Source organism: Lepidochelys olivacea, assembly GCF_965140295.1.
Source record: "Lepidochelys olivacea isolate rLepOli2 genome assembly, chromosome: 22".
NCBI lineage: Eukaryota > Metazoa > Chordata > Testudines > Cheloniidae > Lepidochelys > Lepidochelys olivacea.
In genome coordinates, this window is record NC_140432.1 from 18,179,942 (window position 1) to 18,206,158 (window position 26,217).

The following is a 26,217-nucleotide window of genomic DNA, read 5'->3' on the forward strand; positions in this document are numbered from 1 at the left end:
CTCCTCTGAAAGCTAGAAACAAATAATAGCTCTCAGTCAACAGCCCGTCAACTGAAAGAGCATATTCATGGAAACCAACTCTGAAGCATAGCTTCAAAAGAGTTAATACCAAAAGCTTCTGCTCAAACACCCAAATTCATCTTGACCGGCACACAGCTCACACACACAGCATCAGCATGGCTTGGAGCTGTAACATGAAGGTTCACCTGGGAGGAATATTTCTCTCATTCTTTGGGTGGGTCTCATCCTGTGTTGTGACTTTTGTGCCACTCTGGAAGAATCGCAACCTGGACTTGAATGAAATGGAGATCTGGACCATGGGGCTTTGGCAAGTCTGCGTAACGCAAGAGGAAGGTATTATGGAATGTAAAAGCTATGAGTCTTTCTTGGCTCTGCCATTGGACCTCAGGGTGTCCAGAATTTTGATGTTCCTCTCTAATGGATTGGGACTTCTTGGATTCTTGATCTCCAGTTGTGGGCTGGACTGTTGCAAGGCCTGGGAAGCAAAAACAGCTCTAAAGAAACAACTGGCGCTTTGCGGAGGAGTGATTTTTGGCATCTCAGGAATTATGACCCTCATTCCAGTTTCCTGGGTCGCCTATAACACCGTAAATGAATTCTGGGATGAAACAGTCCCAGAAATTGTACCTAGATGGGAATTCGGGGAAGCAATGTTCCTGGGCTGGTTTGCTGGATTTTTCCTTGTAGTAGGCGGGCTGCTCATCGTCTGCTCAGCCTGTTTGAAAGGGACAGAAACGCCAACAATGCCTTTAGCAGCTTACCGCGGACCAACACAGGTGCAAGCTCCATTAGCAATGCAACACTGCGGCCAACATTCACACCCCAAAAACGCTGACCTGGTAATCTAAGACTTCCAGCACAGAGTTCTGTACTGCTCCCTAGCTTTTCAGGTTTTGAGACAGTTCCCATAATGATTTACAGGATGCTTAGCTCCTTTTTTGTCCATAAGAAATTATTGAGTCTTGCTATTTGTTTTGTCTTTCTGTGTGTTTGTAAGTTTTAAAGAGCAACAGCTTTTTCTGAGACACCTGCAAACTGAACCTAGCACTATAAAATCAACGAGGTGAACACAGAAAACTAAACAGCACTTCATATTTCTAGCAATGCAGCATGTTATTGATTATACTATTTGAGCATCTTTGGAAATTTCTGATAGGAAAGTAACATCTGTACACAATTCTGAAGGTTATCGCTCCTTAACTGTCCATTGTAGGGAGACAAGGTGGGTGAGGAAATATCTATCTGTCTATACACAGGGATGAATTCCACCACATCAATTATTCAATTTGATGGCAACACGTTTCTGTACTCTCAAAAAGTAACTGCATCTTGAACAGCATAAGAGGAGAAGATGGGGATGCAGGATTTTATCTATGAAAAGCAACACTGTACTATTTTTGTTCATCTAGCGAAATTTTCTGATAGAAAGCCAGTTTATACAAAAAATGCATTTTCTACATCTATGAAAGGTGCAAAATCAGTGGCAGTATCTCACCCATATATCTACTAGTCAGTGAAATCATAAAAATATCAGGCCCACAGTTAGAATGCTATCCAATTTAATTCTTTTTTTAGATCACTTGTGTATAACAATTAGAATGTAACTGTTCCTCTAAGGATCTCCTAAATTTTAACTTGGCTACCCAAAAAAAAAAAAAAAGAAAAAAAAAAAAGCTTGTATGCACTTACTATTACTACTACTAAGAGTTACACATAAGAAACCTGTTAAATATTCATTTTAGCCTGATCAGGAGTAAATCTGATGCTACAGTACTATTTAACAACTCTGTTTGGTTATTTTTAAAACCTTTGCTTACAATGTCTGTGACAATGAGATTGAAGCAAGGAAGCCCCCATCCAAAACCAGAATTCTTTTGAGCATCAAAGAAGTTCACTTTTGGTTTAAAAAGTTTGGTTTTGCAATTTGCTCTTCGTTCCAGCAGGGATACCAATATGCAGAGAGCAAGGTTATGGGCAGAGATTTTCCTAGCTTGGCTGAACCCAGGACATTTTAGAAACTTAGCAGACAGGCCAAAAAATGACCTTTAGGGAGCCCGAGCTCCCTCGGCCTTTCAAATCTCCCAATCACTACTTGAAATGATGCACATATTTCTTTCATGAATGGGAACTTCGCTTGCATGTCTCACTCAGGATGTGGTCTCACAGCCTGATCCAAGTCAACAGAAGGTCTCCCCATTTGCTCAGATAGGTTTGGATCAGGTCTCAAGTGTGTACAGATTAGAACCTTAAAACTCACGTTAAACAGAACTGAAAGGAACCCACCGAAAATTCGGAACAACATTCTCCTTCAGCCAACTCTGCTGCTCCCCATTGTCCGCTAAATTCGCATGAAAAAATTATTGGTGCTGCTGCTGCTGACTTCGTCTCCCCCTTTCCCTCCTGTTGCCCCACACCAAGTCAAAATCCTGTATTTGTGGCAACACCGCTGGCTGGTGTGGAAATTAGTCGATGACAGACAGTTTAGGAACTGTACAGAGCAGTAGCCAAGAGTCCTCTTTCTGTAACAAGGATCAAGAGATGCAAAACGCAGGGGCCAGGAGGGCAACATTCTTGGCTGGTGGAATGTGCTTTTCAAAGATTTATACAAACTGTTCGCTGCTTTCCAGAGGCCTGACAAACCGCCAAAGGCAAAAGAGACTCTCAGGTGTTGGCTGTTACTGTCATCCGCACCCTTGAGAAATCAACATAGGGAGTGAGGGGGGAGAGAAGAGAATTGTGGTGACAGCCCAGATTTTTTAGCTTCAGTGGGCTCCCTTTATGTGTTTGTTATGTGTTTAAGGCCTGATCCAGTGTCAATGGAAGGATTTCCGTGTGATTCACTGGGCACTGGATTGGGCTCTTCAAGCAGATTAGGTTACAGTAAACAAGTTCTTTAATTTCCTAATATTTGTTTTTTGCAGTGTGTGGGGTTGGAGGTCTGTTGTTCTTTTATTTTCGGTAGTAGTTTAATGGGACAGGGAAATATACCCATGACTGTACGAACAGCAGCACTCTGTGCATATTAGGACTGGGGGGGGTACGACTGGTATGGTTCTTACACAGAGAGGTCTTTAAAATTACACACCTTCTACTAAACTCTCAACATAGCACAGTGGATATGAGGGAGTCTAGAAGGGTGGTGAACAGCAAATATTGTTACCAGGGTCATGGAGTAAAGACTTGATGAGAAATTACCTATATGGCAAAAGAGATAGGCACTTTGGGGACAGGGAAGACAAAGAGTTAAGGATGTCTCAGAACCCCATGCCCTTTCCCCAACAAGCCAAACTTGAAACTACCAAAAACGGAGGTCTCCTGAATGTTTTAGTACTAGATGATAACAGAGAGTAGCCAAGAAACAAGAGAATCACCACCATCCCACCTTGCAAAAGCAAGCCATTTAAGACAATATGAAACACAAATAAGGCCATAAAGTTGAAATATCAAAGGCCCTTGGCTCCACATCACCCCTTAAAAAGGTAACGGCATGTGACTATCTCTGTACAGTGGTAGGGTGGTTTCTTTAAGAGTGTTTTCAGTTTTGATTCTATGTTAACTGGGGAAAAAGAGGGTGAACCCCAACTCCAAAGTTAAATAACCAGGTGAGGGTGAAACAGGCAAAGTGAGTCATCCTGTCATTGACAACTAATCCTCACCTGTTTGCATTCAAACAGAACTCCACTAATTATTACTATTTTGCACTCTTAACCCAGCCCTATAAATGTCTATCTTCAATTTTCCCATCGAGTCCCCTATCTGGGAAGTATTTTATTTTAATTTTTACAGCTGTGTTTTGAACTGTTGGAATAAATCTGTGCTTTGCTAGGGAAATGCTAACAGAAGCTTAACTATAAAAAGGGTAATGGTTCTGCTATAATGCAGATTTATGTGAGCCACTGAATATGAAACTCAAACATCTCAGTCCCAAATGAACAAACTGTTTGGCTGCAGAAGCTTACAGTGCTTCTCCCTCCTCTTTGCTAATTTAATCCAACTGAATTACTCACTGTGGTGTGTTAGAAATGGCTGTTTCCTGAAGGCATTGTGCATAGAGAGAGCCTCCTGCAGAATGACTTGAAATAGAAAGGGGTTCAAAGTGGGGCTCTCTAAAGGAATTTCTCTTGGGTGGCCTGTCCTAACAAGGAGACTTCAAAAGAAACCAGTTAGCATCAATAAGCAACCTGTGTGCCAAAGTCTCTGAATTATGTACAGTGGAGGACAGGCGGGTGAAAGAGCCTTAGGTGACGCAGTATTCAAGGTGGGTGAACTTCACCCAGAAGTAAGATACAAAAAACTTCTCTACTAATGGCTCCATTTGTCTAGACCTCAATTCTTGCCAGATGGGCTGATGTAGGTCAGGACAAAGAGTACAACCACCAGGAAGGACTCAAGAAATCTGTCTCCTATTGAAAAGCTAATCCAGAGCAAAAGGGAATGTGCAACTACACTTAGACTATTTATCTTGAAGTAAAAAAAAAAAACCTGGACACAAAACAAGTCAGGGGAAAAACTCAAAGCTACAGTTCAAAGCTACTCAAAAACTACAGCTAGCTCCACCCTTATTTAACTTACATTTAAGAGAACGCAAGATTCTCTGATCCACTAAAGATTCAGCTACACTGTAACTTATCTTTTTTAACACATTAAACAAGATTGAAAACTGTAGTGCAGACAAACAACAAATGTTTATGCTAGTTGTTTTTAAACTCTAGGTTTGTTGCTAGCTATTTTTAACCCTAGGATAGAATATGACTTGTATCATATTTTTTTTCTTTACCTACACTACAATTTACAGCATGTTAATATGCGATTACAAACTACAGTGTTGCCAACTCTTTAATGATCGATTTGTTAAATGTTGATCAATGATGGGTTGAAACAACAGTACCACCTTTGGCTAACAATAGAAACTGTACACACACACATCTCTCTGCCACTAGGTGTCATTCTTTTTTCATCAAGGAACTAGCACAGGTTTGGTAGGTCAGCCTCAAAGCTTTCTTGAAGTTCCGATCTTTGTAATTTAAGAAAGTTTAAAATGATCTTGTGGGCCAATGTTCGCATTTCTTCTGTTCATTCCAAGACACAGAAGTGTTTTAAAACTTGACAGCAAAGGAAAATAAAACAGAGAGGGAGCTATTTCACTCTAAAATAAAACAAATGTTTTTATTGCACATTTATAAAACCTGCAGTCCTATCAAATAGGAATTCTCTTCCCCATTTATTCAGAACATTTTGGTTTAAACAATTTTGTCTATTCAAATAAAACACAGACTGCCCTTAAAAAGTGTCCAACTGTGGTTCTCCCCCTCACTCCCCAGTACATTTTTACAAAAAAATACAAATATACACGCTTTTACTCTAACCTTAAGTGTCCAATGCTCAATTTTCTCATCAATAACCTTAGTGGAGGAGGAAATATTTTCAGATCCGAGAAGGGAATTCCCTTTAGGGATTTTGTTTTCTTTAACCAGTTACTGATCATTAGCACAGTGATATTGTATACAAGTCAATCTTTAAAATTAGGTTCCATCATAGGACGCTGTCATTATTTGCTTTTGTCTGTCTCACAAGAAGAGCCCTGCATATTTGTTTGGCAGTTAAAAAGACAAGAGACAACTTAACTTCCTGTTTGACTTCACTCAGCTAATATATGCAGCTGCACGCATGACTGCCTGCCTGTCTTACACACAGCGTTCCATCAATCCTCGCTGTCTCTCAGTCTCCCGACTCAGACTCCTGCCAGCAGTACTTTGCCAAGATCTGGATTTATAAGCTCTTTCAGCTAAGAATTTAGAAAGGTGTGGATGTGTTTGCTGGAACCAAGGTAATAAGTGTCACTGATTTGTCAATAAACCATTCTCTTGTGCAGCTGTTGTCACTGTCCCAAGTATCTGAGGGACATTTTTTGAAAGTAGCAAGAAATAGAGAGACAATGCATTTTTTGTTGTTGTGGAGATGAGAAACAGCTGTTACTGCCAGCCATATATTGTGCTAGTGGTTCCTGCCCTTCGCATTGTCATTGACAATTGTATCTTAAAAGTTCAATACCATTTTTCATTCCTTTGTATCGACACCAAGAGCATGGTTTACATCTGGATATGAATCGTCTTTATCTACCTATTCTCCTCCCTCTCCCATTCAAATGCTGTCCGACAGCAGGATACTACACCGATAGATGGGTTCCTATGTACCGCATCTAGGGCTGGAAAGTTGGAAGTTTATTTGACAGTCACAGGTGCGGCCCCATGAATGGACTCCATCACGGCTGCGAAGCGGCTGCAGAGGTCATAGGGGGAGTTGGGCCGGATCTTCGGGGGTTCTTTTAGAATGATGACCTCTGCAGAGCAGTCCAGGAGCCTGGGGAGCAGTTCGCCTAGCTTCATTTGCAGGTTGGCTGTGGAGGAGGATGAAAGAGTCAAATGCACTGGAACAGGCAGTTACAAAAAAAGGCCAATCGCAGCAGGTTTTAGCGTTGTAAGGAAAAACAGTTGCTTGCTTTTTAGACAATTATCTACCATAGCCAAAAAACTGCTCACCTCGAGCATACAGAGATGAGTATTGTTTTACGGAGAAGAGATCGTGTCATCCTAGACCAGACCTCTGGTCTATTTAAATCCTGTATCTTGTCTCTACCAGTAACCAATATTGTATGGTTGATGGTGGAGAGGTGGTGACACACCAAACTCCTCCCCTCCCTCCCCCTGACCTCCCCACACAGACGTACACTATATCACAACCTAGCTGCTTGGCAAACCAGTGATGTGAAGTTAGTAGGAATACAATTGGAGTGTGTTACCAGTGCCAGGCTTTCCTCAATCCAGGCCACTTTACATGGTCGTCCCAAACCTAATTCTCTAACCTTGCAATCTCAGATTTATGCACTATATCTAGTATAGGCCAGGCATTATTCAGTCCTTCATGAATGACTACCCTTCCAGTGCTGACCCAGCAAACTCCAACAACAGACAACGAGTCAAATTTGTAACCATCCAACAATGCAAAACCAAAAGCAGACACCCTCTTCCCTGAGAGTGATGGGAATGTAGCCCCAACAGAAGAACAAGCAGAACAGGGCACAGTCCTCTAATTGATGATGCTGCAAAAATTAACCGGAACTGCCAATTACTGTACAAAAAATTCTGACCTCACTGTCCAGTCAATGGGGGAATGGAAACATTTCTCCTGTGGGAGGACTCTTCCTGTCACATCAGGTGTTAGCAGAAACTCCATGCCTATTTCAGCACTTGGCAGGCCAGCTCTCTAGTCGGTAATTAATTTGAGGAGTTCAAGACTTTCCAGATGAATGTGCTTAAAATCATTACCACAACACCCTTTTCTTCTTCTGACAGATTAAAAATCAACTGACTTAACCTAATCTACAAGCAATTTTACATGCAACATGAACAGGCTGGGGACAACAGACTTGGCCCATGCAACACAAAGAGAGATGGAAACGGCTGAGTTCTGCTCCTTTCAAATCTCAAGTTTCACTGTTTGGGATTCCATTACATGGAGGAGTTTATAAGAAAGCCAAATTTGGGGAAGTCAAACTGTTAGCAAATTTCTCCAGCTTTCTACTTTGCAGCAGCATTTTGAGAACAATCCTCCATATTTTTACCTCACTTTCCTGTAGCAAGTTTACCCTCTGCTGGTTAAAATGAGCAGTGTTAAGAGTCTCAACTCTGTTCTCTTACCCAGCCTAAGAGGAGTCATGGCAGTTTAACTTCAGCACATGAAAGGAAATGCAGAACAAACGCAGTTATCCCAAACTGAAATTCAGACCCAGAATGACCAGCATCTCCTCACTACACTCTGGATCTAATGGGCAATTCATTGCAAAGCCTCTTCAAAGCTTGACACAGCTTCCCCCATCCCTTCCTCAAACCTGTTGGATACTGTACATGCATTTGTAGTTATGAAGCTGTACACAGCTAGAAAAAGTTCCTGTCAGTGTGTCTCATTTCTAGCATGAAGTCAGACTGCATCACATACCAACTACATGATTAGAAGCACAAATGCACCCAGTCAGTTTAGAACCTTTTCTCTCTCATCTTACAGGTGAGCATTCATATAGAAAGCAACAAAATCTGCTAATGTTAGTGTATCAGTGAAATCACACTGGCTGAAATGCAGGTTAAAGTGCTGATCACAAAGGACAGATGAGACCAAGGTACCTATTTCACATATTTTAAAATCATTCACTTCTTATATTTCAATGGCCAGGGATCTATTTTCTGTAGCTGTAGGACAAACAACAATCAAATTGTCCCATTAACACATTTCACTCTAAATATGAGCACGTTTTCGGGCATAAGTCCAGTCACAAATGCCTAGATACGCTACATATATATGGCAAATCCTAAGAATGCTAGGAAGGATTTTAAATAGGCAATAAAGCCCCTTTCTAGTTTAGACCTATGGAACATCCTGACCACTCAGAACATAGGATTTTAAGGGAAGCAAGCAAGTCAGCAATTCCCTACCATCCATGTCTTCTTGTCCCAGATAAGAGCACCAGCGGTTCCTCATGACCTCAATGGCATCCAGGTCATCCTTGGAGATGTCGTTATTGATAATGAGGTGCATACAGGGGATGATCAGCTCATTCAGGATGTTAATACCCTCCAACACATCCGCCTCCGTATTGCTTACAAACAAAGCCGCTGCCATTTCATTCAGCTTCTGTGGGAGAATCAGGGGTCACAGACATTTGAAAAAGCCCTGACTTCAAAGCATGAACAGGCTCCTAGGAAAGGTGCACACGACCCACGCCTCTTCTACCTGATGGGTATGTATGGAACACACACAGATTAATGAGAGCTGCATGTGTGCACCAAGAGAACGTAACCCTTAGAACAGTGGTCCCTACATTTTTGTGGTCACCCCCCGACTTGAGCCGCGGCTGGAAGAGGGGCCGGGGCCATGGTTGGGAGTGGAGCCGCAGCCGAGATCAAGGGCACAGCTAGGGCCACAGAGCCACAGAAATAGCTGCAGCTGGGGGTGGGGCTGGGTGGCGCTCCCTCCCCACTCCTTGTGGGACTGGCCCAGACCCCGCCACACCCTCCCTTCCCCCGAATGTGGGCACACCCTACAGTTTGGGGACCACCGCTTTAGAAGGATTAGATCAGAGAGAACATATTGCTCCAGAATTAGCTCTAAAGTATACAAATAATTTTGGCTTTGAGAGGCTACGATTCAGATCCAGAAACACCAAATGGATTTCCTGAAATCCAAACTCACTTCAGTGAATTTTGCTTCCTAGATTTTCATATTAGTGCTGGCACTTGGGAAGGGGTAGATGCCATAATAATAGGTGCCTTAGATATAATTATGCTGGCCTCAGCAGCCAAAATAAAGCAGGAACTAAAAATAAGTCTCAGTCTGCTGTTACTTATTCCTTCCCAAGGAAAGCCACATCACCTAGTGCCCAGCAAAACACTTTGACTGGTTACAAAGGAGGAGGTGATGCTGGCTCCCCACAGGGAGGGAAGAGTAGATACTGCTCTTTGTGAAAAGCAAATGGCTGGCATCCACCCCCTCTCTGAAAAACCGTTTTAATGACAAGCTCTACTACAAGGAGGTGCATGATACATTTGTCTCTTTGGGCAACCTGGAGTGAAGAGAGAATGTTCAGATGTGAACTGAAATCACTGAACTAGAAGGATTGAGTATTTAAGGCTAACCAGTCTACCACTGAGATTGTTCACTTTCAATTTAAGACTCAAAAGATACAAACCAAGAGGCATTTTCTTCTGTACAAAGCGATCAGTGATTCATCCACCCCTCTGTTGGGTCCTTTCATCAGCAGGGTGGTGTTACTTTGGTAGGCATACACCAGGTAGGTCAGTGCTTCCTGGTATCTTGGAGGAGGAGAAGGGTGGTAGTAGTCCAACACACCAGTTGTCACACATTCCAAAAGCTCCAGTTTAGCTGTCCACCCAGGCCAGATTCCCCACTTCCTCCCCAACAGAGACAAACACTTCACCTTCATTAACAGTGTTATTTTCTCCCTTCTCTCTTTTTCATTCATCAAACCTCTCAAGCACAGCCCCCATACTAGGCAGGTTTGCATTCCGTATGCCTCAGGGACACTTTGGCACTCTGGTTTCAACCGCAACATTTAGACTCTGGTCTAGATTTCCCCTGGTTTCAATGGGAACTTGGAGATGAAAGGCACTATTAGATGTTTGGAGAACAGTATTTTTTTTTTCGAGACTCCAGGGTTATATTTAGAGCTGGTCGAAAAAATCTGATGAAACACGTTTTCATTAGAACTTGCCAGTTCATCTAATTCTAAACGTTTTGTGAGACTGTTCAATTTCAACCAAGCTCCGATGGAGAACTCTCTGACCTGCTTGATTTCCTGCCAGCTTACCCACCTGCTGGACTGCCTCGGAGTCAGGGACCCCAGGGTTTTCATGACTCCAGCAGCCGGCCAATCAAGCTCTCCCAAAGCTAGAGCTTGGGATAGCTCCGTGGTTTGAGCATTGGCCTGCTACACCCAGCGTTGTGAGTTCAATCCTTGAGGGGACCATTTAGGGATCTGGGGCAAAAAAAAAAAATTGGGGATTGGTCCTGCTTTGAGCAGGGGGCTGGACTAGATGACCTCCTGAGGTCCCTTCCAACCCTGATATTCTATGAATTCCAAAACTTTGAGTTTACATTCCAAATTGGTACAAACCAAATTCTGAAATACCAAAATCCTCCGTGAAAGGGAATTATCTTTCTCCATTCAGATGTCTATATGGTATACTGGTTGCAGTATGGGGGGAAAAAAGCCCAGCTTTTCAGGTCAAAGTTCCAGGGACCTCTGTCTCTACACAGGAATCAAATTGTAATGAGAGTTTCATTTTCACCCAGCTTTCCCAAGAGCCAAGCAGTAATGGCAGTTAGTGCACTAAGTCCTCTCCAAGGACCAGAATGTAAAGTTCTGCTCATGGAAAACAAGCTGGGAACCGTGTAAGAGGCCATATCACAAAACCACCTATTAACTCAGCACAATAGTTACACTCTGGCTCAAGGTCAGCTCTGAGCCTGTACTGCAAGGAGTATCAGCAGGTCAGGAATAAAGTACCTTGGGAAAAGCACAAGGGGCCCCAAATGGCGATACTTAGGGGTGCTGCATGTGCAAGGGTACTAGCAGAGAAGCAGGTTTCAGAGTAGCAGCCGTGTTAGTCTGTATTTGCAAAAAGAAAAGGAGGACTTGTGGCACCTTAGAGACTAACCAATTTATTAGAGCATAAGCTTTCGTGAGCTACAGCTCACTTCCTCAGATGCATATCGTGGAAACTGCAGCAGGCTTTATATATACACAGAGAATATGAAGCAGGCACTTTTAGGTATAAGTTACCCCATAGCTTCATCCAAAATATAATTAAATTAAACCTACTTCCTATTCTGGTAGAGTTCCAACCCTGTCAGCAGGTAAACAGACACCTTGCGAAATAAACTGTAGTCTTCATGCCATTTCTGTTTAGGGTAACAGGAAATATTACAGGTTAGTCAATAACATGCTTTCATGTACCTGTGTGTCTGGGACAAGTCCCCCAACCCCAGCAAAACCTGGTATGTTAGCTCATTTAGCCTCTGGCACGGAGTGCTCTTACAGGGACATGAATTCACTCAAGCTCAGGGCAAGTTCCCAACATCCCCTTTGCCTCCCCAAACAGCTCAAGAACACATTCACCAAGACAGATGAGTCTCTGGCAGTGTTTAACTCCACACAGAGCACCAAATGAGTCCTCTAGAACAAGTGTGAAAACACAAACAGCTGATGCTCTGTTGGGGGGTGCGGGGGAAGAGGTTAGCCTCATGGCTCCCATTCTGATTATATAGACTGACTGTTCCAGGAGCAAGTTAAAGATCCCACTGTACCTTTCAAAAAAGGATAGGGCTCAACTGAAACCGCTGTGTCCTGGTCAGCACTCCTTGGGAAACAGCTCCTAATGCTTCTGACTATATAACTGTTACCAACGGGTATGGAATAGTTGCTGTGTTTGTTTGCACAGTCAGTGCGCTGCCACTATCTTGCTCACTGCTTTGGGACACCTCCAGCACTAAGGCATTAGAGAAAAGGATAAGGAAAAAGTTCTAGTCCCTTACCTTATACTCCTCCATATTCACATCATCAGGGCCAATCTCCTTCAGCTTAGCTCGTGCTACTTGCATAATGCTAATTGACCTGCTCAGTGCAACAGACAGAGACATTAGAGAATGGCGAAGCTACGGAATCCCAAATAAGAAAGTCATGATATTGGATCCCCTGGCACAAACCTTTCATCATAGCTGAGGTTTCTATCTGCAAACTGCTCCAGGAGGGTCCGCTCCACTACCTGCTTGGGAGCATTGTTCTGCAAGAAGTAGACGAGCACGTGTTGCAGCCGGGGGTCATTGTGAGGAGCTGGGGTCTCTTTGGCCAGCAGATACAGTCTGGAGTACTCTTCATGGAATGCCTATCAAAGTCAAGCAAATGCTAAATGACTATTCTTTATTATTGCTCCACACTGAATTTGAAACCTGCAGTGGGAAGGTTGATAAGGCTATAACTGTCCTGTAACTTAGCAGGATTCGGTGCAGAGATGTCTAACTTACATTAGCTGGCAATTGCCTAGGGTATCTTCAATTAGGCACACAGTTCCTACAGTTCTAGCCCAGAAGGGACCATTAGATCATCTAGTGTAACCTCCTGTATGTGATATATATTATATATCCTCCAGATAACCCTATGCTGAGCCCAATAACTTCAGTTAAACTACAAGAGACTACACTGTTGTGTGCTACAGGCAGAGAACAGGAGAAACCGAGGTGCCACCAATGAACAAGGCCCCTCTGATGGCAGGGAACTGAGTAGGTGAGATAGGCTCAGGTGATCCCAGCAGGCAAACCACACCCCACAACGCAACAAAAAGCGAAACATCCCCAAAAGGTGCCTGCCAGGCTGGCTGGGGTCAGAAATGAATTTTTCCCCCAAATAGGTGATCACTATGACCCTGGGCATGTGAGCAAGACACACTAGCCAGGCTTCTTCAAGGATTTTCTATACCAAGTCAGAGCACAGTTCCACCCAACTGATATACCATCTCCACTATATAAAGATGGATGAATCATATCAATCTATGTCTTAAACAAAAACATCACCTTTAAAAAGAGAACCCAAGGGAGGTAGGCACTGGCTCCACTGACTTTCAATGGAGTTGGGTGCCTAACTCTCTTAGGCATTTTTGAATATCCCAGTCCAAGTGCTCATTTTAAGGAACCTGTGTTAAAATGTGAGAGGAACAAGAATGCAGCTGGCAAAATGTTACTCTGAGCAATAACACATGATAGACAGTAAACCAAAAGCCCCATCCGATGTTCGTTCTCAATTGCAGTTGCAGAAAGCCACTGGTGTGATTTATGACTACCAGAAGCCAGTAGTCTGCTAGAATGAGTGATTTTTCCTAAGCCCTCTTGTAATTTAACTTTAGTTGTTTGTCTACAATGTCTAGGCCAAACTAGCAATGACTTGCTCTCTGGTCAGGATTATTTACGTTTTTCTAGTCCCTTTTCCCATTGCATAAGCTCAGGAGGACATACTTTACAGAAATTCCTACAGTAAGTGTGTATATTTATGGCCCAAATTTAATTACACACTATATACAGTCTGGTTATGACTAAAATTTAATTTGTATTTTCTGGTGATAATTATATTGAGCACTTATATAGTACCTTCCATCCAAGGGCTCCAAAGTGCTTTTCAGACATAATTAAACTTCACAAGCTCCTGTGAGATATGTATGGTAAGTATCATTTTTGCACTTGGGGAGAGAGAGAAGTGGAGTGATTTGGCCAAGGTCCCACAGCAAGCCATGATCAGAGTTGAGACAAGAACACATGTCTCTTAACTCTCAATCCATTGCTTTAAACAGACTATGACAAATGCATATGCTTAACTTTACTCAAGGGCTGCACTGACTAATGTGACTGTGCGTAAGCGTTTGCAGCGTGTGGACTTACACTACCTTCTGAAAGTGCCCACCCACACCTCCCATTTTCATTAGATATAAACACTGTGGGGTTGCTCACTTAAATGGACAACATTAGGTCTACTCTGGTCCAAAATGCAGGCTTGGGAAGGGGGAAACAACAAATTTTCCAAACCTAGGACTACCAGAAATATTTCTATATTATTTGCCTTAGATTCCAACATTTGTGTGTGTGCATGCATGTTTCAAACAAAAACATTCTGTGCAACCTAAACACTGCAATCTTGGGCTCAAGCATGAGACGTGGAAAATCTTTCAGTTCTTGCAGTCTAAGGGGTTATCTGTAACACAAGAAAGGATGCTTATAAAATGTAATGGTTTTAGCCTGACAATCTCTCTTTAGTCCTCTTAGAACAAGTAATGGAGTGGATAAACAGAAAGGTGGAATAGAAAAAAAAATCTTAGCTGAAGAGAAACTGCACAGGAAGAGAGAGAAGTGGCCCACTCACATCTGTAATATGTTGAAATAGCATGCATTTTTCACTGAAGATGTCAGACTTGTGTGTTAAGAGATTTTTAAAAAGGAAAATAAAAGGGTACCTTAACAAGCCCTGCTTCAGACCCATCCCGGTCAAATGTCTGACGGGCTTTAGCAATAGCGAGGATCACACCCTGCATGGCTGGGCTAAGCATCACCTACCACAAGAACAACAAAAAACCCACACACAAAAACAGAGAGGAATAGAAGAAAAGCTGTAGTGATAAAAGAAAAAAAGTACAAAAAAGGTAAAGTTTTAAAGAAAAGTTGTCCAGATCTGAATGGAGATAGGGCAACCCAGAGCTGCCATTTGACTACAAATTTAATTTTATTGTCATTATGTGCAAGTCCATCTCTTGCATGCACTGCCCATGCTGCTACAGATGTTTGAACCCTTCACTGTGCCACCCCAACTACTCCTCCTGCACTCTCTTTCCCCCCAAAATCATCAGTAAGTGAAAACAGAGAGTCTTGCATGGTGTCAAGTACCAGGGGGTAGCCGTGTTAGTCTGTATCCACAAAAACAACAAGGAGTCCGGTGGCACCTTAAAGACTAACAGATTTATTTGCGCATAAGCTTTCGTGGGTAAAAAACCAAGTGGCTTTTTTACCCACAAAAGCTTATGCCCAAATAAATCTGTTAGCCTTTAAGGTGCCACCGGACTCCTTGTTGTTTTTGAAAATACAGAGCACACGAAACATGACTGGGGAGAACCTTGCAAAACTACCATTTAACATGAGAGCAACGCCTGAGGCAAAACATTCCATTGTACTACCATTACAACACAAGTGTATATTTAATGCAATCAGGTCACATCCAGCTCAACAGATGGAGCTATTGCATTGATAAAATCCGTGAGACAAAACATAAATGTTGGTTTACGCAAAGGACAATGCTAAACCCACACCAAACCCTAAAAATGCCCATGTAAACTAACTGTCTGAACAAATTAATTCTCTTGCAGACAGATTTGTGTAGCTGATATGCAATTACAGTCTAGTCTTAGAAAAAAGACTGTGAAAATTTTTTAGGTGTCTGATGTGGTATACTGAGCCTCATAATAGGGCTCTTTCAATTGCCAGAATCAGATAACAGTACCTGTGATTGGAAAAGTTACATGGCATTGACTGTATGACATTGTCAGCTGACAATTATGATGATTATGTGAAAAGTAGAATAAAAGCCATTGACAACTGGGTGAAAAAAAAAAAGTACAAAAGCCACCTTGTGAAGCCAGGCGCCCTAGAAACACCTTAGATATGAGTGACAGGAAGGAAAGGAAGGAGAGGAAGAGGACTTAAAAAAAGTGGGAGCAGATCTATTGAGTAAGAAGATGAGTGTGTGTGTTTTTATAGAGTCACTTTTCTGACAACTTTTCAAATAGTTTTAAAAAGTAAATTACTAAACAATTGGACCCAACCTCTCTGCTTACTACAGAGGGAAAAATATACTTGAACGACACACAGTTTCATGGCAAAACCACTACTCGCCACAAATCTTCAGAAAGCCCCAAAGCAACCCACAACTGCAAAGATTAATGCCAGAAAAATAACTAGCTCCTGCACTGGGCTCTGTACCTCCTCATTATATCCATCTGCGTCAGATCTAACCAGAATCTTCCCCACTCTGGGGATCTCCACTTCAGAGACCTGTGAGCTAGGCTGGGCAGCAGACTCTGTCCCTTTAGCATCTTGTTGCTGTTCTGACTGAACTGTAAGGGCTGTTTCTCTCAGCTGGGCCTTTGTTGGTTCTGCCTCCTTTGGCTGTGGCAGCAGAAAGAGGAGAAAGAGAATAAGAAACACACAAAAAGCTAAAACCAAACAGGAAAGTAGAAAGGAGTTGGGTTAAAGGCAGCAGTGCTACAGAATTATAAGCAAGTGAGAGACAGAGGTCTGTTAACACAGAGATGCAAAAACAGCTGGCTGCTGCAGGGCCCATGTTCCAGAGTTCTCACCTCATACAGAGCAGCCTCTACACCATTCTTCTCATAGGCATCAGCTGTATTTGCAATGGCCTGCGCTGTCTGGTCCTTTGCAATCCTGGCATGTTCGGAGGACAGCGAGCGTATGCTGTGTTCACAGCCTGACAATGGATCTGATTGGAAATTCAGAGAGATGTTAACATTCAATAATGTCACCAGGAAGGCACAAATCCAAATGGAAGAGAGGAAATTGGTAAATAGGATGGCTGCATGGTACTGTACCTTAGTATTTACCAGGCACAGTGACCAATGTCCTGCCCCATTGTTAACCCATGAAACTCCACTTTCTAACCTTGTAATTGGTTGCAGCCTCCTTTGTTATGGAAGAGCCAACTCAATTTTCCTCACACACAACTCAACTCTTGGGTAACATTCCAGAAAAGACAACATTTCAAATGACAGGTCATTCAATGTAAACGCTACTAAGGTGTATCTACACTACAAACAAGCTTCCCAGCTCAGGGAGACAGATTCGGGCTAGTGGGGCTCAAGCTAACACACTAAAAATAGCAGTGCGGATGTTGTGGCTTGGGTGGCAGCTCAGTCTCTCAAGTTTACCTGACCCCCGGGTCTGAGTTTGGGTGGCTAGCGCAATTTTTAGTACACTAGCTCACGCTCCATTAGCATGAGTCTGTCTACGTGGGCTAGAAGGTTTGCTCCCGGCTGCAGCATAGAGGTACTCTAAAATACCCGATCAAGCGAAGCACTTCATCACAAAAATAGTCACACTGAAGTCAATGGCACTGCTCGTGTTTAAAGTTAAACACGTGCTTAAATGCTCTGGCAGATTAGGGCCTCAAGTTTTTGTACACAGCTCAACAGACCCTGAGCTCAAGGGTCAGTATCTCACACATTTTGCCGTTCAGAAAACAATTTTGTGGCCTCAGAGGACAGAATTATGGACTACACATGGCAGAAAACCTTAATCATTTGGCAAACTGTGATGCACAACCCCAATTTTACATCGCATTTGATTCTGGAGTTTGAAATTTAATCCCAAGGGAAACAAATTAATTAATTATCTCTCTGCACTTTCAACAAATTCTTCTTTACCTCCTGTCCTAAAACATGAAACGCTGCTGTGTACCATTAAACAGCACGACTGCACTTCAATGGCAATATTATACACAACCACATTTGTGAAGCTCAGCGAGACTCATGCTATAAAAGACTGCTGTAATGGGTGGGGTCTCCCACCCAAGAGGTGAACATGTCAATTTTCTACAATAAACACATAAAATATTAATATAATTAAATCAAACTGAGATTAGATCATTGCCATGCGCTGAATGTAAAACAGGATATGATCACACTTGATGGCATGTCTATAGCTATGCAGATATCAGCACATAGCATGATAGAACATTAGCTTTTTCTGCTGATATGATGGAAATTCAGCAATTGAGCTTAGTTGGTAGCTTTTCCAAGGTGTTCAAAATTGTTATGAAAAGCTCAGATAATGGTGGAATTTATTACAGGGAAGTTATTGTAAAGACATGGAACACGATCGGCAAACACACTGATCTTGTGTTACCTTGTCCTGATTCAGACGTGAAATCCTGAGATTCAGAAGTAGCTGAAGGCTCTATCTGAGGGATCTTGCAGGATTGCTCCTGTTCCCATTCCTCCACCTCCTGTTCAAGCCTCCAGTTGTCCTCTTGTATGTAATTCTGGAGTTCAGGTGGCAGAAGTTCTATTTCTTTCTGAAACTGTCCTGTCTCTGCATCATCATCATCATCTGGAGAAAAGCAAGATTTTTAGTTAGCAATGAAACACACAGCAGCAAGATAATACTGCTGCAAACGAGGAATATCTAGAAACATTACAGAAGATTGATCAAATGGTTTGGAAAAATAAAGAAGGAAAAGAATTTTTTTTCCTGGAATTTGAATTCAAGATACTCCATAAATAAGTACAAGAAGATGGTAGGTGGTCAGTTCTTTGGGCAAAGGACCGTGTTTTTGTTCTGTGTTTATACAGAACCTAGTACAATAGTCCATGACTAGTACTCCTCTGCACTACGGTAATACAAACAATAACTAACCATGGAAAGGTACATTTCTGCATGGCGCACCTGGGCTCAGTAAACCCACTCAAAGTAACAATCAGGACTGAGAGAGGGCATAGATGATTTCTCTTTACCAGAGGCTACCATAATGCTACAGATGGGGCTTAAAATGACAATAACTAGAAAACTTGGAGTTCAGCTTAAAACTCTACACTTCCACCACTACATGAAACCCAGGGGTAGGAAACTGCAAGGATTCCAGGTAGTGAGTGATTTTATACAGGTACTGAAATATCTAGGAATAATGAGACACTGGATAATAATGGTATTTCAGCTGTATAGTACCGCTTAAGGGAAGAACATACTTAGGAATATATCTAATACTGAATGATAATGCCCTATCCCAGATTCTTTCTTTTATAAAAATATTTAAAAGCACAAGGATCTTTAAAAGCACTAAATGTCTATTAAGTCTCATTAAAAGCATAGGATGGGTTCATTTTAGAAACTGAAATGTCAGAGCATGAGGAAGACAAACAAGAACTTGTTTCAGCTTCCGCATTCCCATTAACTAGATTCTCCAATGACTATTGCTGCATTGTTTGCTTCTATTATAACAAAATGAGCCATGTATGAAATTATTAGGCTCTTCTAGATGGCCAACAGCTGTACGATGCCACATGTATGATAATGCTTGCAAGTAGCTGCTTATACACTCATGCATTGTAAACACACAATTACAAGGATCAGTTATCATTAGTGATAATTCATCTCAGGCACAGAAGGGACGATACGCTGCATAAACAACATGCACTGGATGTGCTGTGTATATTATGCTACCACTATCTATCAGAAGCCAAACCAAAAAGCAGGGTATAAATGGCCAGGCCAAAGTAGGAAACATTCTGTTTGATCTTATAAATGATTTGCCAACTGCACACACACACACAATGAGAATGCCAGAATACAGGCAAACTGAAATACAAAGACAAATGCAAGACTGGACATTTATATGGATAAGAAGAATAGTTAGTTACAGTTAATGCTAAGAAAAACCCTGAAGCATGAGGTTAAGACAATCTCCAACAATTAGGGATTAGGACATCCTTAATTTAATGGGGGACAGATTAGCCCGCATATGCCTGCTGCAAGATTTCTTTTACCTTCCTCTGAAGCATCTGCTCTGGCGACTGTCAGAAAGACAGGATACTAGGATAGATAGACAAGGGGGCTGACCCAGTATGGCAATTCCTATAAGCCTACATTAACCAAGCTATTTGAAACAATACTTTAGTATCAACCCAAAAGGTCTGAACAAGCGCTCACTTGGGCTGGTGAATCAAGCACAGGCAGGACAGGAAACATCTCACTTCACATATCTGTTTTGTTTCCAACTTCCTCTTTGGCCATGGCCAAATTAAAATCCCCTTTGTCACAGCTTCCCCACCCACAGAACAGGGATAACACTTACTAGTGTCATAGTGGAGTTGAGCAGGTTAATGATCATTCAATGCTATGAAGGCAACACATACTACACAAGTGACTAAGTACTACCTGCAACTTTGGTTCCAGTACCTGCAACAAAGTAGGACAGCTTATCATTGATGTACATAAGACAGTAGGCACTGGCATTCCTCAGGCCTCCATATGAATCTCTCTCCAGTTCTTCCCAGGATGATTCTGTCACAGAGATGTCATTGAATTTGAGCCAGCTCTTCCGGGGCTGGTCATATATGTAGGCCCAGTAGTGACCAGCATTTGCTTGGCCCTCGTGAACCAGGACGGCATGCAAGCGATAAGGAACCTGAAAATTCACATGAACAGGATTTCCAGGCTTATCTTTAATGGATGAAGTAATCGAAAATCTATGAAGACATTCACAGCTGTCATATGCTTAAAAATTGTCCATTTGTACATTTGACTGCCTAATGCAAACAGATTCCCTTCCCCTTGATGAGCTCAGCTTAAAAACACTTCTATCCACTACCACAGTGTCACTATGACATCCTAAGCCTGACCACCCCACTGGTATCCAAACCTGTCAAACTAATTTTATGTTCCATGTGTGGAAGTCATCATATCTCATCTAAATTATTTAATGAGTTTCTTACTACTGGGGCTCTTTTTAAAATGTTTGCCAGAGACCTATGATGTACCAGACACAAGTTCTTCTGGTTTCTATTGCTGGGGCGAAAGATAATTGGAACTTGGAGCTAAGCCCCCTTGCATTTGCATTAAAATCTGAAACAAAAATTCTCAAGCAATCAGCCTGGCTGCCTGTAACAGAGCCCTGTGCCTGGCACAAAAAGTATTTTCAGGATTAAAATTGGAGCAGCATCCTGCAAGTGTTTGTTGCATATATTTTTAAAAATACACTTCCTACAGTGGCTTTGATTCTCTGAACACACCTCTGTAATTCCAAACTCTAAGATTACCTGCACTGCTATGTGGTGACAGAACGTATTGCAAAGTACACTACCCAAAGACCCGCTTCTCACATCAGAGAGAATAGTCTAGGCTGATAACCAAAACCCATCCAAAAATAATGCCCTCTCTGTAGAGTCTACTCAGAGGACGGTAGTTCCCAAGGTCCTTCCCGCCCAAAGTATCTGAGTGACACGGATCAGAGGATACTTCATCACTCTCAGATCTTGGGAATCTAACACAACTCTGAGGACATCAGTGTATAATTTTCAGATGCCTGTTCAACCTATGCTTCCTGTTCTTTGATACAGAAACAAATGAATCCAAGAAGAGCCTGGGACTCTCAGTAACTGGCTGCTCTACTCGCAGGTAAAGATTCAGAGACCTCATGCCCTGGTGGATGCAAGAAGTTCTTTTGCAGATAGGCTCAGACTCAAAACCACCAGGCTCTTTCTCCAATAGATCAGAGACCTCTCAGGCAAAGACTTAGGTGCCCTCTTGGTCTGACAAAGTCCCATCCTGCTTATGTGGGCCCAAGATCCAGGCTCATTCCTAGGCCAGTTCTTGCTGGAAAGCCTTTATTATCTGTTTGCAGTATTTACTGGCAATGCAGTTCCTGGCTGGTGGGCAGATGGAGCAATTGCCTATCTAAGGTGTTATATACATTGCAAGGCATCCACAGTGAAGGTGACTTGATAGAAATATTAGGTCAAGGACAGAAGTCTTGAAATCTGAACACTTTTCCCAGGCACAGAAAATTTAATTGTCAGAAAAAATCCAAACACAAAACAAGAAAAAGCTAATGACAATCCCTTTTTTAAAACTCTAATCCTAATACAGGGAGATGACTAGGTTCTGCATCCACTGAGACTGAAAAGCACAGAAATGAGACAGTTGGCAGTGGAGGAGTTTCTGGACTCTTGGTTCTAGAAAACTGGAAGAGAGCTCATTCCCACACTACCTCTCGCCCCATCCCCAACAGCTTTGAAACAGGTCCAGTCACCAAGTAGCAGGGCAAGAGATCTCACATCAGGTATCTACTGAGAAGGTGTCATGTAAGTAGGTAGAACTACAAAGTGCGATTCAGTAGAGAGAAGAATTCTGAGCCCTAAGCCAGGCCATCTTGCACCGAGAAGTCAGCTATCTACAACCGAGACCACACAAAGGGGCTAACCTGTTACATACTAACGGGAAAGGGCAGCGAAATAAAGGTTAGCGTTTACCTCAGTTTTCATCAAGAAAGCTAGGGGGGAAAAACACTGACACTATTTCTTGAAAATCCTTAAATTTTTCAAAACAAGATTTTCCTGGGGAATTTTTGAAATATGCTAAGGCAGAAAAAGTAAACTGACCACCAACAACTTGGATTTCACTTTAGACAATGGACATTGTTCAACTGGTAAACATAGTAGAGCATGACTACCCTGCTACTCTGCAGTGACATGGGGAGTTCATCCTTCAGGGTCTTTGACCAATCCAGATATCTATGACTCTACAACATTCATCTTAGCATGTGCAGGTGCCCAAATGCTAATGGAAGAAACTGACAGAGACAAGTATTTATCTAAGATTATATTAAGTGCATTATATTCAGTTTGTTTTTAGGTTCATGGATCCTATTATTCACCTACTAAGAACACCATTCTAAATAAGTTATTTCCCTCCTCAGAAAGGCATGTGTTTCATTTCAAAGTGAACTTGGCAAAACATTTAGACACACACACCCTTCCTATGTACATGCATGCGATTTCTCCTAATATTAACGTGACCTATAGGCACACACCAGCAGAACTATATAATTTTAATGAGCCCCTATATGAAAACCTAACAAAGCCACACTTCCTACCTGACGGAGGACAGGGTCACCATACATTTGACCAATGGATTGATTGATTCTGGTAATACAGTCCTTGAGATCTATTGAGAAGAACAACACTGATCATCAACTTTGTTTAGATAGCGCCCCCTTAACCCCAAATACATGGCAGCACAGAGATACTCAGAACACAGGCCCATGCCTGCCCTCGGATACAGTCATGCAGTTACTACCACAGAAGTTAATGGAAAGTTGTGCATGCTTATCCTGTGATAGACCAGGGCCCTGTCACAAGACATATAAGGATATTTCTATACTAACGGCTGAAAAGCAGCCACCTCTGGGGTGGAGCATGGTTCAGGAGTTATCTAGCTGAAGCTACCAGAAGGAATTTAGGTTAGCAAAAGGCTGAAATGCACGATAAATACTTGGGGCCAACCTTGAATGTCCTGCTCAATCTCGCTCCTCCATCGCTGCAGGCACGTCCTAACTAGGCTCATCTCCTCCTCTGTGACCACACGAGGAGCTGGGCATTCAGGCATTTCAGCTGGTAAACAGGAGGGCTGGGGAAGTTTGCTCATTAATTCTTGCTGGGCTGGAGGGTTTATCAGAGTGGATTCTGCGCCTTCAGTGTTCTCAGTATTTTCTGTTTCTAATACACTATGAAGCAAAAGCCACATACTGATGGACACATCATTCAGGCTGCTGTTTCCAGAGAGCATATGCAAGTTCACATAGCTTTAAAAAAATATTCAAGATCTGAACAAGCAAGTTTCCATCCCAGATGATGCCAGGCTTAGACTTATTCACTAGTCAGGAAACAGTTTGGCAGCCTATAAGCTTATTAAAGTGCAGTCACTTCTGAGAAGACCAGATCCCAAGACAAGAGGTGATGTAAAAGTTCAAGTTCTTACAGGACTCCACAGTGAAGCACAGAGCCACAATCCACAGCACTGACAATTCCTTCCCATTTTACCAGAGAACTCGTTTACTTGCTTGCTTAAATTTAGAGCGCAAGCCAACCATGGTGGGCAGATTTGTGATAATTCAATATTGCACTATTTTAATGGTTGATGAAACAAAACAAATGATTACTACACTGTGCAAAGAGTTCATATAATTTATCTCAAGATTACTGCTTAAACATAGCAGTTTGACTTTGTATCTGGAGAGGAAAAAAGCACAAACTGGATGCAGAGTGTTATCTGCACAGACTGGTAGCACCCATCTGGGAGCAGGGATACTCAAAAGCAGGGACTAACTGTGTTGGTATTCATACCACACATCCCCAAGGTTCTGAGTGCCTAGACAACTGAATCACACGACATAACAGCTCCTGGAGCAATGATCCAGGACTCTTTAGCTCAAAAGGTGAAAGCTCTCTCTTTAGCCAACAAACTTTTTTCTTTCCTCACCTATTTTGCTGCAGAGGTTCATTCAGACCACAGCACTCAGCTGGGGACTGTGCGGGCATCATCTGAGAGTCCTGAGCAGAGGGAACAACTAAAGGTAGCTTTGTACTGGCAAATTCAAGAACATACTGCAGCATGTCAGGTAATGGGAAGCGGCTTGGGCCAGAGCCATATTTCATGTATCTAAAGAACAGAAGCAAGACAGCAGAGGTCTGTTAACTGAATCCTCACACAACTCATTGTACATGGAAAGGAAAATAGTATGAGCAAGCCATATTTATTATAAAATATAAATGCCTAGTAGTTACTGGTTATACAAATAACTAACTGCTGTGTTACTTAAATTAAGATCTTGAATACAAATAGCCCTTATTCAATTTCATACCTTGTTTAAAGAGAAAAACACCAACTCCTGGGGGAGGGAGTTGGATGCTTACCTTTCCAATTTCTGCTGCAGAATTGCTATTTGCTTCCTCAACTTCCTGGTCTCCTCTCTCTTCCTTTGAATAATCTCTTTATTGCTGTACAAATACCTAAACGAATACCGCCCCCCCCAAAAAAGTGACTGAGTGAGATTTGTATACCTCTAAGCTCTGCATTATCTCTCATATGCATACATTTTAACATTTCCCTGCTCACAGACCCACCCACCCCTCTATTTCTCTAATTAGAATAAAACAGAGCAAAGTGTGAGGAATCAGTTTTGAAATACAACAGTCTTGTAAAATCTCACCTGTCCATATAAATAATCTGGGGAAATTCTAGTTTGTTGTGAATCTTCTCTGGCTGCCCTAGTGACTGATTGAACTCGAACCGGGAGAGTTCAAAGGTTAACACGGGAGGGAGCTTTGTAAACCAACGCTGTAACAAAAAGAAATGCCCCAACCAGGGCACAGGTTTTGAGAGGATTGCTGAATGGCACATTTTATATTGACAAGTTATTCTGCCCCCAAATAATTTTTTTCCCTTATACATACGAAGCGTGTACTAAATCAATATGAATTGCTATTTAGAAAACCTAATTTTACAAAATATAAGACTTCCACTTTCATTTTAGACCTTCACCATACAAAACATAGTTAAATAATATCCAGAAAGTCAATATTTGATGTCCAGGGCACTCAGATTGATAGACTACCATCTAGTCAAGGAGCGAATTTAGAATAAGTTGGCTAATGCTACACTGAAACAATGTATGTAGGCCCAAGGCCTCAGAGAAGGAGAGTTACTTCACAATGCTGTTGGCACGCAATGAACATCAACAAATAGCAGCCCGTAACCAATCTCTGTGCACTCAGCTATTCAGCGACTCTTGGTCTATTCAGAAACTGTTTAGCTTAAAAGGCACAGACAACAGACCCAACTTCTCAATATTTGGAGTGTGCAATAAGTGCCACACTGAAAAGATTATCCATAGTTGCATTTATACTTTCCCCGGCTCCCAGTTTTCAAGAATATTTCTAACATCCATTGCCAGAAGAATATTTCACACATTCTTACGCAGTGCCAGACAGACAGTACCCTCCCCGTTTTGGGCTCCTGATAGTACTCTAAGATAGTACTGCTCTGAAAGATCCATATCAGAAAGCCAGAACACAACAGTTCATCCGCGGAATCAAAATGCACCAATAATATTGACAGTGACGGCCAATATTAATGTATATAGAGGGAAGCTGCCATTTATCATGACCCTTTTGAGAAAAATCAACCAAACATCCTCATAAACAACAACAGAAGGGAAATGTTTATAAACCTGCTATTGAGGTAAAGAAACAGATTTCCAGTTAATCCTGCTGCAAATCAGGCTTCAAAACACTCACCTAAGGTCTCAAAAGATAAAATGCACTTTATTTTCCACGTCCCCTATCATGCAGTCCACTAGTCAGGATATCCTGAGAAGTTAAATTAATGAGCACAGATTTTCCAATCACATCTCTTAAAAATAAAAGTGACAGTCCTTGATGCATGTCCTGGTTTGAGACACTTTCCCCTATTTTTCAGTTAACCATTTAAAGGAACTACGCGCCATGGACCTCTCCCATCACCTGT

General features: G+C 42.1%; 2 protein-coding genes across 4 annotated transcripts in view; one reads left to right on the forward strand and one right to left on the reverse strand.

The window, feature by feature from the left end:
- Positions 1-989, forward strand: CLDN25 (claudin 25). The gene has a single exon (XM_084611854.1). It carries the CDS (start codon positions 177-179, stop codon positions 867-869), a length of 693 nt encoding a protein of 230 aa, XP_084467980.1. The 5' UTR covers positions 1-176; the 3' UTR covers positions 870-989.
- A 4,171-nt stretch (positions 990-5,160) lies between these two features.
- Positions 5,161-26,217, reverse strand: part of USP28 (ubiquitin specific peptidase 28) — a 42,296-nt gene continuing 21,239 nt past the window's right edge. Inside the window, exons 11-26 of one of the 3 annotated variants that reach the window (XM_084611763.1) lie at positions 24,902-25,029; positions 24,606-24,701; positions 24,172-24,351; positions 23,196-23,416; positions 22,787-22,857; positions 20,092-20,320; positions 18,043-18,246; positions 16,482-16,621; positions 16,105-16,290; positions 14,589-14,684; positions 12,298-12,476; positions 12,127-12,205; positions 11,414-11,493; positions 9,761-9,884; positions 8,508-8,706; positions 5,161-6,418 (exon numbers count right to left, since the gene is read on the reverse strand). In XM_084611763.1, coding sequence (XP_084467889.1) covers positions 6,243-6,418; positions 8,508-8,706; positions 9,761-9,884; positions 11,414-11,493; positions 12,127-12,205; positions 12,298-12,476; positions 14,589-14,684; positions 16,105-16,290; positions 16,482-16,621; positions 18,043-18,246; positions 20,092-20,320; positions 22,787-22,857; positions 23,196-23,416; positions 24,172-24,351; positions 24,606-24,701; positions 24,902-25,029 — 2,388 coding nt within the window. In that variant the 3' untranslated portion in view covers positions 5,161-6,242. The remainder of the gene's footprint in view (positions 6,419-8,507; positions 8,707-9,760; positions 9,885-11,413; positions 11,494-12,126; positions 12,206-12,297; positions 12,477-14,588; positions 14,685-16,104; positions 16,291-16,481; positions 16,622-18,042; positions 18,247-20,091; positions 20,321-22,786; positions 22,858-23,195; positions 23,417-24,171; positions 24,352-24,605; positions 24,702-24,901; positions 25,030-26,217) is intronic. The other 2 variants (XM_084611764.1, XM_084611765.1) reach the window with 2 other exon arrangements.